At 38.3% G+C, this 12,111-nt stretch overlaps 1 protein-coding gene across 5 annotated transcripts in view; it reads left to right on the top strand.

The window, feature by feature from the left end:
- Nucleotides 1-1,155: 1,155 nt before the first annotated feature.
- The window catches only part of VPS45 (vacuolar protein sorting 45 homolog), a 66,614-nt gene continuing 55,658 nt past the window's right edge, over nucleotides 1,156-12,111 (top strand). For 2 of the 5 annotated variants that reach the window (XM_047847901.1, XM_047847906.1), the window contains exons 1-7: nucleotides 1,156-1,363; nucleotides 2,002-2,136; nucleotides 5,201-5,261; nucleotides 8,177-8,256; nucleotides 9,560-9,628; nucleotides 9,746-9,883; nucleotides 10,314-10,424. In XM_047847901.1, coding sequence (XP_047703857.1) covers nucleotides 1,271-1,363; nucleotides 2,002-2,136; nucleotides 5,201-5,261; nucleotides 8,177-8,256; nucleotides 9,560-9,628; nucleotides 9,746-9,883; nucleotides 10,314-10,424 — 687 coding nt within the window. In that variant the 5' untranslated portion in view covers nucleotides 1,156-1,270. Of the gene's footprint in view, nucleotides 1,364-1,454; nucleotides 1,494-1,981; nucleotides 2,137-5,200; nucleotides 5,262-8,176; nucleotides 8,257-9,559; nucleotides 9,629-9,745; nucleotides 9,884-10,313; nucleotides 10,425-12,111 lie in introns of those variants that run through there. The other 3 variants (XM_047847905.1, XM_047847902.1, XM_047847904.1) reach the window with 3 other exon arrangements.

The following is a 12,111-nucleotide window of genomic DNA, read 5'->3' as shown; positions in this document are numbered from 1 at the left end:
TAACGTGCTCTGGGTCTAGTTGTAATTGAATCCTTCTTAAAATATAACGAAAGAATGATTGATTTGGTAATGTTGAAACTATTGATTAAACAGACCCCAACAATGGTCATTATTTTAATGGAAATATTGACAAGCAATTATAGTTGTAGATTGGTGTTGTTTCTTATTATCTTCCTGATTTTTCAATTCCCCAACGTAAAGGTGCGGGGGGGAAAACTAACATTTTCCCTCCTTTTCGAGAAATGGCATGATAAAGAGAAGACCTTTGGAGTATAAACAATTGCAGACGTTTAGAAGTTGATGGCTTTAAGATTCATTTTGCTGCTAAGTTTTTGTTTCTTACAATCCCCACGCCACTTTGCTGTAGCCCTAGTGCATACGTACCCCCTACCCATTTCTGACTGTTAACTAGGCTCCTGCCCGCAGTGTCAGCGTCACAGGTCCCTCGCTCCCCGCTCGAGCAGGAGCCCGCAGAGTCCAATCCCCCAGGGTGCCGAACCTGGGGTCGCTCGCCCGTGCTGCCAGTCCCCGCGGCCGACTCAGCTCCAGGCCCTCCGGGAGGATCTGGGGCCTGTCCTAAAACATCCCTCAAGGGCATTCCTTTTGTTCCTTCATTCAACAAATATTCAATTTCACTTGCTCCTCACTCTTCGGAAAACCAAGTCGGGCCTCATTTTGCAAGAGTACTGTCCTCGTCTTGTTAAAGACACGGTGAAGCCGGGGAGGACGAACTTCGGCCATTACTTAGCAAATACCTTCCCGATCGGCCGGGCGCATTACGCCATCTCTCTTCCCTTAATCCTTCACTGCCCCCAGGAAAATATTCGTGGCAAACAGCGACCACGGCCACACTCTGCTGTTCTTGCCTCCAAGCCAGCCTTACGCCAAGTTCCTCCACCACGCGAGGGGCTACCCTCTCCCCAAGCCAGCAAGAGAGGCTTGCGGCCGCAGCCGGGGCACCCCGGAACCACGGCCGGCAGGTCCGAGTCCAGGCCTCACACACCTCTAGGCTGGCGGTGGGTGGCGGCGAATCACTGCCGAGCGTCGCAGCCCAGGGGTCTCAGCGGGATTTTTCCGTTCCGCCGGGAGGCTGGATCGCCCGCGCCGCGCAGCGGAACTACAACTCCCAGCACCGCCGTTGCCCGGACTTCCGGAAGCCGAAGCCGGGCGGGGAGGAAGCCACAGAGACCCGGCCAAAAGGCCGGGGGTTAATTTAGCCAGAAAAAAGGGGGCGGGAAGGGCTGTGGGGCTAACCTGTCAATTCGCTACCATGAACGTGGTTTTTGCTGTGAAGCAGTACGTTTCCAAAATGATAGAGGACAGCGGACCGGGTATGAAAGTACTTCTCATGGATAAAGAGACGGTGAGTTTGCTTTGCTCAGTATTTGTGAGGGAACCCTCCCTCCCTTACGATAGCTACTCCCACTCCGCTGTAGGATTTAGTATTTATGAAAGGTTTGGAAACGAGGGTCAGTTCTGGATGGAGCTGAAAGGTGGTATAAAGCTTGTCTAGTAGGTTTTCGGTCTAAATGGCTCTACCATCTACTACCAGAGATTTCTTCTTGTAACCCGGAACAATTTATTGGAGTCAGGAATGCTTTTCTAAATGTCTCTGGCAAGAAATAATATGTGAGACAGAGCACTTGGAAGACTTTTATTTCCACTCAGCGTTGTGTTTTTAAAATAAAGCTATTAGTGCTCAAGCTGAGATGACAGGTTATTATTTGTTGGTCACAGAATTATTTTTCTAAAAAACTCTCTAAGGTGATGGGGAAAATTTTTTGTTTTGGAAATGTATGGATTGTGTTCAGAGAGAATATGTTGTTCATCCTGGTACCTTACCTATATGTTTTGGATGCTCAGTAAGTGTTATTACGTATGTTAGTATTTAAGTTATCCAGCTAAGTATTAATGAAAAATAATTTTTTAAGTCTTAAGTATTGTTGCTTGTTTATATTATTTCTAACTAGCATAATATTAGTTGATTCTTTTTCTTCACAGACTGGCATTGTGAGTATGGTATACACACAATCAGAGATTCTTCAGAAAGAAGTGTACCTTTTTGAACGCATTGATTCTCAAAATCGAGAGATCATGAAACATCTGAAAGCAATTTGTTTTCTTCGACCTACGAAGGTACTACATAAACTGAGCTGTCATCTGCCTAAATACAGAACACTATGATCTGAAAGCATTAAGAAGGCAAAATAAATTTGTATTATCGTCATTTGTGGCATCATATTTAACCGGCTTCATCAGAGTTATAACCTTGACTTTTCTCCTTTCCATATCTCAGTTCACTCCTTATAGCCCGTTTTTCCTCCAAGATGCCTTTTAGGTTCTCAGCCACTTCCAGAGCCACTATCCTGCCAGAGACGCACATCACTTCCTGGATTAATTCTTGGATTCACCTCCATACCTATTACACTGAACACCATTGCCACTTAATCTTGCACGCTTATATACCTACACCAGTATCTTGAGTCTGTATCATTTTATTTGCCTCTATGCACAGGAACATATAATGGCTCACTTTTACTTCCATGATTAAATCAATATCGAGTAGCTCCGTCCTTGAAATCCTCCTTTAGCTGGTTTGGTCTGCCCTTATGTATACAGCCTCCTGTGTCCAATCTCTGCTCCTCCACTACGGCCAACTAGGCCTTTTTATCATCCCTCTATATGCTCATTCCTGTTCTCTATTTGTTCCCCTCCCCTAATTCTCCATTTGTTCTTTAGCCTTCTGTCCATCTTCATCCATCATCATATAAATCTAGCTTGAGTCCTCCTGTAAAAATCCTGTACTATTCCAGGCTTATTTTGTATATTTCCCTTTTTTTTTTTTCAATATTTATTTTTGAGAGAGAGAGAGTCAGAGAGAGAGAGTGTGAGCAGGGGAGGGGCAGAGAGAGAGGTAGACAGAATCTGAAGGAGGCTCCAGGCTCCAAGCTGTCAGCACAGAGTCTGACGCGGGGCTTGAATTCACGAACTGTGAGATCGTGACCTGAGCTGAAGTCAAACACTTCACTGACTGAGCCATCCAGGCGCCCCTGTATATTTTCTTTATATTCATGTTCGCCAACTCCAATGAGCTGTTTTACCATGCTTGTATATTATGCACTTTCTGAAATACAAATCTGCTCATGTCATCCCCACTTGAAATCCTTGAATGACTTTTCATTGTTTTTATGCTAAACACAAAACTCCTTAATTGTGGTTCTGTATGGTCTAGTTCCTGTCATTTGTACAGCCTCATTTCAAACCACTCCCCCTTTTGCTCTTAGATACATTAATCTTTCAGTTCACTTTATTCTGTCATGCCACAGGACTTTTGAACAGACTCTTCTTTCAACCTGGATCTTACTCACTTCTTCCAGAAAGTCTTCCCTGGTTTTGCTGACCAAGCCAAACCCCCCTCTTACAAGCACTTACAGCACCGTCTTCTCCCTATTGCTTGTCATAGTCTAAGTTTCATATGGTTTGTGTGATTAATATCTGTCTTACCTACCAGCAGTAAGCTCCATGAGAACAGAGGTGGTATCTGTTTTTTCACACTGCTATGTCTCCAGTGCCTGCTACATAGTGGACCTCAATAAACAGTTCCTGAATGAATGAATGCTTTAATACTGTATTATAGTCATTTCTAGTTGTTTCACATTTGTAGGTCTTTTGAAATTTTGGTGCTGAGAGGGATCTTAGAGATCATCTAGTCCATTTCCTAAGATTTTTCGTGAGAAAACCTCTTTCACAGCTATATATATATACTCTCTCAAACTAAAAATGATTTATCCTTAAAATTATAAAGTTAACTTTCAATGTATTTTTTAATCTAAACGACAATTTTAAAAACCTTTTTCCCATTTAACAAGTAATGTGCATTGCTTATGTTATTTTTAATGCTTTAAAGAAATGTGTGATTTTTTAAACATTCAATACTATTTTATATCATGTCTAGATTGGGGACTAAATTCATATTGAAATTTAACTTGTTAATAGTTAAATTTCTATCGACAATTCTGGGCTGATGGCTCGGAGCCTGGAGCCTGTTTCCAATTCTGTGTCTCCTTCTCTCTCTGCCCCTCCCCCGTTCATGCTCTGTCTCTCTCTGTCCCAAAAATAAATAAACGTTGAAAAAAAAAAAAAAAAAAAAATTTAAATTTCTATCGACAATAGATTAAAAACCTGCATTATGATCTTAAGTAATTGGAATTCTTATGTTTACTTCTAGATTTCATATTTATTTTTAAATAGTAGTCTTAGCCTACTGTGTGCAAATACTTCACAAACATTACAGTTGTACAATCTTAGGTCCCAATAAGTTAAAAGCCAAAGTAAATACAATTAAGTATATTTTCTCTTGAATGTTGGTTTTTAAAGAATTAGCTACATTTTGATAGTCTATATAAGAATTTTGATTAGGGGGCGCCTGGTGGCTTAGTCAGTTGAACGTCCTGACTTCAGCTCAGGTCATGATCTCACAGCTTGTGGGTTTGAGCCCCGTGTCGGGCTTTGTGCTGACAGCTCAGAGCCTGGAGTCTGCTTTTAGATTCTGTGTCTCCCTGTCTCTCTGTCTACCCCTCCCCTGCTCAGTCTCTGTCTCTGTCTCTCAAAAATAAACATTAAAAAAAATTTTTTTTAAGAATTTTGATTGGATAAATAATTTACAGGCCAGCAGCCTGAGGCAAATTTGCAGAATTACTATCAATTTTATGTTGTAGTTCCACATTTGTGTTTTTAATATTTTTTTAATGTTTTATTTATTTTTGGGAGACAGAACGCGAACAGGGGAGGGGTAGAGAGAGAGGGAGACAGAGGATCCAAAGCGGGCTCTGTGCTGAGGGCAGAGGGCCTGATGCAAGGTTCAAACTCACAAACTGTGAGATCATGACCTGAGCTGAAGTTGGATGCTTAACCGACTAAGCTACCCAGGCATCCCTGTGTTTTTAATATTTTTAAATCTTAATTTGGCCAAGGTAATACAGCTAGTTAATGTTATAGTTGATTCCTGAATACTTAACGTATCTCTTTTTCACTGCCAGCCCTCACCCCTGCAATATACAAACACTTAATCTAGACCTCAGCACACAGTAGATTCTCACTAGATACTGAAATAAATCAATGGATGATATTTATTAATTTTTTACTTAAATATATGAGTTCTCCTCATATATTATTTGTTTATTTATTTTTTCCTTTCTAGGAGAATGTGGATTATCTGATTCAAGAGCTCCGGAGACCAAAATACAGTATATATTTTATTTGTAAGTATATTATTTCACCTATTCAATCATGTAACTGTATCCTAGATAGTTTTTTCCTGTTAGGTGCTTCATATCATCAATAAGTTAAGTGAATCCATCTCTATATAAGTCTGATTTTTTTAATGTCCTTTCAAAGTATTAAAAGTCTTATGGCTAACATTCTATTTTAGAAAGCTGAGCGTGACTTTTTTCATCATTGATTAGGTAAAATTATTTTTTAAGTTTTCCTTTGCCTTTCAAGATTCTTTGCAAGGCAAAAGTTGTAAGTAGCCAAATTTCACATCCCACCTCTGCAAAAAAAAAAAAAAAAGAAGAAGAAGAAGAAGAAGAAGAAAGGGTACACTTATTCCCTATTTTGTACTTTCATGAACTGAGGCACAGAAGCTGAATTACTTGGAGGGAGGATATACTTGAGTTGGAAAAGCAAAGATTTATTTTACATACCAGATGAAAACATAACACTTCTTGCTACTTTATGTAATGGTTGAAAGAACAAGTTATTCAGTAGATACCTCTTATGTACATAATTTGTGGGGGGGAGTTTGGGGAGGGTACAGTCGTGGAAATAAATTAGGTTTGCAGTTACTATACATTTTATATGATTTTTTATTTTTTTATGTAATACATTCTGCTTTAGAAGTTACATCCATTCTCCTCTAGATGTCATTATTGATCCTTATAGGATTAGTAGGTATAGTTTATCTGGTGCCATTTCCAAAACAAAGACAAAACTTAATTCTCAGTATGTAGGACATTTGAGAAATTTTAAAGCTTGCTTGAAGGCTTTTTAGGGTTTAGATTATACTCTAAGATATACATACTTTCTATGTAATGATATGCAACAATATGCAACAATAAATAATGGTACCAAAAATTAATATTTGTGGGGCACCTGGGTAGGTCAGTCGGTTAAGCATCTGACTTTGGCTCAGGTCACGATCTCACAGGTTCATGGGTTTGAGCCCTGCATCAGGCTCTGTGCTGACAGCTCAGAGCCTGGAGCCTGCTTCAGATTCTGTGTCTCCCTCTCTCTCTGCCCCTCCCCTGCTCAAACTCTGTCTCTCTCTGTCTCAACAATAAATAAACACTAAAAATAAATAAGTAAAATAAAAAAGAAATTTAAAAATAAAAATTAAAAAGAAATTTAAAAAAGAGAAACTGCTAAATGTTTTCTAGAGTGACTATAAGCCAGATACTTAGGAAAGTGTAGAAACTTGTACTCAATGACATATATATGTATATGAGAGAGATTCCCTGTATTGCTGAATTTAAGTAGACATCTAATGGAGTCACTCTTGTGCTGTCTCTCAGTTAAAAATTGAGTAGGTCACAAGATGAAAGGCTCCCTTTTCCTCTAAAGAGTTCTTTGATACAGCAGTTAAGACTAATAACCAATAATAAATCTACTGCCTAGTCTCTTCGTTCTTTTTTTATTTTGAGAGAAAGAACATGAGTGAGGGAGGGGCAGAGAGAGGCAGAGAGGGAATCCCAAGCAGTCTCCTCGCTGTCAGCACAGAACCCGATGCAGGGCTTGAACTCACAAACTATGAGATCATGACTTGAGCCGAAACCCAAGAGTCGGATGCTTAACTGATGGAGCCACCCAGCCACCCCTCATCTCATTTTTTTATAATTTCATTTTTGCATTTTTATGTCTACTATACATCTTGTATGATAGGGTCCTCCCTTCCTTTATTTAAATAAAAACTATTTCTATTATGGAAGTTTTCAACTATATACAGAAGTAGACAATAATATAATAAATTCCAGTGTACCCATCCCCCAGTTTCAAACATTGCTTTGCCACAGCCTGTCTTGTTTTAGCTATGGTGCTGCCACCTACTTCCACACCAATGGTATTTTGAAGGAGATCTAAGACATATGTCATCCCTAAATATTTCAGTGTGCATCTCTAAAAGATAAGGACTCATTTTTAAAGATACCATTATTATTCCCAATAATGACAAATGATTCCTGTTTTCAAATACTCATTCATTGTTCAAATTTCAAACTCTCTTATTTTTCCCCCACTGTTTTTGTATTTGAATTAGGATCATAGTAAGATCCACACATATCGATTGGTTGATATGTTGTTTCAGTTTCTTTAATCTTCTTTAGATGTTCTCTCTCTTCCTCTTTCTCTCTCTCTCTCTCTCTCTGTTTCTCTCCCTGCCTCTTCCCACCCACCCACCCCCCCTCCGGGCAATTTATTATTGAAGAAACTACATTGTTCTGTTAAAGTTTCTGACAGCCTGCATCTTGGCGATTGTATCCCCATGGGGTGGTTTAACAAATTCTTTGCAGTTTAAAATATTCCTCTATCCTCTAGTTTTGTAAATTGGTACCTGGATATAGAGGCTTAATTAGGTTTAGATTTGATTTCTTTTTGGCAAGAATATTTGATAGTCAGTGTTGTGTGCTTTCAATGATTATCTCTTACTGTGATAAGAGTTGGTGCTCAGTGCCCAGGTCCATCATTGATTCATTAGTGGTTGATAAAAATGATGGTGTTTTAATTCTGTCATTATCATTTTTTCTTTGTTTTTTTACTTGGAATATTTCCGTAAAGAGGAATTTCCCCTCGTCTTCTCTCTGGTGATACAATTTGTATTTGAGGGAAGAAGACGCACTTCTTTCCGTTATTTGTTATTTTCAATATTAAGGACTTGCTTCCTGCTATCCTCCAATGCCTACATAGTGGTCTTTTTTTTTTTTTTTAAGTATTATTATGGACTTATGGATTTAAACATATTTGTGCTACTCATTTCAATTTGAAGGTGTTTGACTTTGACATATACCACAATGTATACCAAACTTCACTTAGTCATTAGGCTTTAACTGTCAAGCCCATTTACGTCTAATTGCAGCAGAGGTGATCTCCTTTGAATCAGCCACAACTCATATGTCTGTTTCAGATTTCAGTAATGTGATCAGCAAGAGTGATGTGAAGTCATTAGCTGAAGCTGATGAACAGGAAGTCGTGGCTGAGGTTCAGGTAAACGTATTGGTCCTCTAACACATCTCTTGTTAAAGATCTAACACATCTTTTTAAAGATTTGCATCTAAAATAAGAAAAGTGCTGTCTCAAGGGAGGCTGTTGATCAGACACAATAAATGTGCATTGCATCAAACTATTCTCATATTTAGAAAGTTTGTAATAGGTATCAAATTGAGAGAAAACAAAATTAGAGGAATCAGTGCAAATAAGGAGATTACACTGGTATTGGGTCCCATTGCATGGATAAGGAGGGTTTCATAGGGTTGGGGACAGGGTCAGATATATCTTCTAGTTTTATGAACCACATTATAAGAATGTTCATCTACAGGGCTGTCTGATTGGAAAAGAATAGAAAGTAAAGGATGTGAGTGAGGTTTGTTAAATTTCTGTTTGTGATTATCTTGCTCTGTCTGGGAGGTAAAAGGCATACTTTTGTCATTAGGTTAAAACTTGGTAACTTCTAAATATTTATTCTGCATGGTATAGAATACGTGGCATTAGAACATACCATGTTACCTTTTACTTAAACGCTTTAGTGTTCTTGGATACATTTATCACAAATGTTTGAATACATTTATCACCTAAGCGAAGAATAGGGCAGCAAATAAATGAGTTTTGGATTTTCAGAAGGATGTGCTAGGTGGTAAAGGAATGAAAAAGAATGACCTATTTTATTTTTATTTTTTTATTAAAAAAATTTTTTTAATGTTTGTCTTTGAGAGAGAGAGAAACAGGATGCAAGTGGGTTAGGGGCAGACAGAGAGGGAGACAAAGAATCTGAAGCAAGCTCCAGGCTCCAAGCTGCCAGCACAGAGCCCAACGTGGGTCTCGAACCCACGAGCCGTGAGATCATGACGTGAGCCAAAGTCGGACACTCAACCGACTCAGCCACCCAGGAGCCCCAAGAATGACCTATTTTAAATCATGTTCTGCCTCATGAGAATACACTGGATTAAAAAAAAAAAAAAAAAAAAAAAGAATACACTGAACAGCAAAGTTCTTTTTCATCTGTGTGTGACATTGTATATCCTATAGCAGTGTCTTAATTTTACTAATTGATAAATGTGCACAGAAGTCTCCAGAAATGTAATATTTATACTTCTACAACTTTGTTTTTTGTTTTTTAAAAGATTTATTATTATTGCTACTATTTTATAATTATTTTATTCCCCCACATTGCTCCCCCTGCATTTGCTCAAATTTGATTATATCACATAGTATTATATTACATATGAAAATGTTACTTTATCATCAGTTGGAATTTATGAAATGAATGACTGATCTTGTGCTTCGCTTGCAGGAATTTTATGGTGATTACATTGCTGTGAATCCACATTTGTTTTCCCTGAATGTTTTGGGTTGCTGCCAGGTATGGAATGAAAGGATAAAAAAATAAGTTTATCAGGTGGGAGTTAATTCAGCAAGTAATTGGACTTGTAAGAAAAAATTCAAATATTTTCTCTGATAATATATTTTTAACAAAAAGGGTCGAAATTGGGATCCAGCCCAGCTATCCAGAACAACTCAAGGACTGACGGCTCTCCTTCTATCTCTGAAGAAGTGTCCCATGATTCGTTATCAGCTTTCATCAGAGTCAGCAAAGAGACTTGCAGAATGTGTTAAGGTATGGCTTTTTCTATCCCCAGTTCCAAAGACCATTCATTTCCTTATCATATTTCAGAAACTATAGGAATAGTTTATCTATAACCAATGAGGTGATATGTTAGGTTTACTGGCAAAGAGGTAGATATTTGTAATAAAAAACCAAAAGCAACAAATTAGAGCTGAGATTCTAGGCTTAACTCAAAAAAAATTTGCAAGCTATTTAACCTATTTTGATCCAGTTAAGCCATTGGTAAAATAGAGTTTTAAATACTAACCTCTTAAACAGGACGCTACCAGACGTTGTCAAGCTTTTGAATCCTTTTCTGGAAAGCCTATGAAGATGCAAAGAACTGTTGTTAAATGTGTATTTTATGTATTAATTTTATGTTTATATCATCTCTGTCTGTAACTAATTGGTTGACCAAATCATCTTTCTGTCTCATCCACAGCAAGTAATAACTAAAGAATATGAACTGTTTGAATTCCGGCGGACTGAGGTTCCTCCGTTGCTGCTTATTTTAGATCGTTGCGATGATGCCATCACCCCATTGCTAAACCAGGTGCAGAACCCTTTATTAGCATAATACAAGTACAATTTCATGTGGTATTCATCAAAATGCCAATGTAGAAATGAACAATGTCATCCACGTATTCTCCTCCTTATTTTCAGCTTTTCTTTTTTTTGCCTTGTATTTCCTATTATTTTGGTATCAACCACGGTCATCTTCGATTCTTTCTTCTGCTTTATCCTTTCTGTCCCTTTCTACCACCACCTTCACCTCTAATCAAGGCAACTTCTAGGTTCTGTAGATTCTACTTTTCCAGTGTCTGTCTGCAATTTCCCATTCATACTGCTGTGTCACCTTGTCATAAACCCTTAATCTTTTATAAGATTACTGAAATAGTCATCTACTTGATTCCTCACTCTTATTTCTTATTTTCCTTTTTTATAAGAAAACAGATATACACTTTTATTTATTTACTTTTCAGTAAGTTTAAGTCCTTGAGGATACAGAATCACATGGATTCTGTGTCCAATGGCCTTAGCAGGTAGGTTGCTTTGGAATTGACATGAACCATGCTGCTGTTTCCTTGAATAGGAGCTGCCTTTTCCTAGATTACTCTGGTTTTCTTCGTTTCGCCACCAGGAGTCACTGTGTTGTTCTTTTCTTGGTACACATAAGTACATCTCTTGCCTAGATAGAATTCAGTTTCATTCTGAGCATAAACACCTTCAGTTTTAAGAAGAGCTGTATGCTCCCTCTGGTTCTGGAGACCCTGCTTATGGTCAGCAAAAATGGCATTGGACCATAGCCTTCCAGGCATATTTGTCATTTTAGGAATCCTGTTCCCAGCAGGCCTTCACAGGCTCCAAGATTGCTGAAACAGAAGGGGCTTGATTCTCCACTTTTAATTTCTTCCCACTCTAATATATTCCACAGTGTTGTTAAATTACTTTATTTATTTATTTATTTATTTATTTATTTATATGTAGAGAGAGAGCACGTGCGCTAGCGAGCACAAGTGGGGAAGGGGCAGAGGAAGGGAGAGAATCCCAAGCAGGCTCCACACGGCCAGCACGGAGTCCAATGCAGGGCTTGAACCAACAAAACAGTAAGATCATGACCTGAGCCGAAATCAAGAATTGGATGCTTAACCAACTGAGCCACCCAGGCGTCCCTTAAATTATTTTCCTAAAGCACAGTTCTGATCTTTTTACTCTTGACTCAAAAATCTTCATTGCTTCCCATTTGCCTACTGGCTTAAATACAGACTCCTGAACTTGGCGTCTAAGAGCCTTGACAATATAGGCCCAACTTTATTTTAACCTACAGCTCAGGACACTTAACCGACTGAGCCACCCAGGTGCTCCAACTGATAATTTTAATTATAGAGTAAGTGCTAATGGTAGACGCATGCACAGGATGCTGCCTATGGAAGCATAAACATTTTGTTGTACTGAATTTACATACCCCAATGAAACTTGCTTTTTTAAGGATTCATTTGGCAAATATTTTCGGAAATTAAGCACCTTCTTTTATAACCTCTTAAGTTCTTTCTTAATAGATCTATATTGTTTAAGATGAAATGTATAAATCTTTCTAGCATTTAGATTCTAGAGTTAGAGAGTAATTGGCTGGAAAATACTTAGTTTTCTCTAAAGGACCTAGGACTAAAAGTAACCCATTCTCCATAAATGGTGAGAAGGCAAAATTTGGAGTTTCTCCTTTCCATTTTTGCCAAATA

Source organism: Prionailurus viverrinus, unplaced genomic scaffold (genome assembly GCF_022837055.1).
Source record: "Prionailurus viverrinus isolate Anna unplaced genomic scaffold, UM_Priviv_1.0 scaffold_50, whole genome shotgun sequence".
NCBI classification, from domain to species: domain Eukaryota; kingdom Metazoa; phylum Chordata; class Mammalia; order Carnivora; family Felidae; genus Prionailurus; species Prionailurus viverrinus.
The sequence above is the reverse complement of the archived record's forward strand: the minus strand, read 5'-3'. Positions and strand labels throughout refer to the sequence as shown.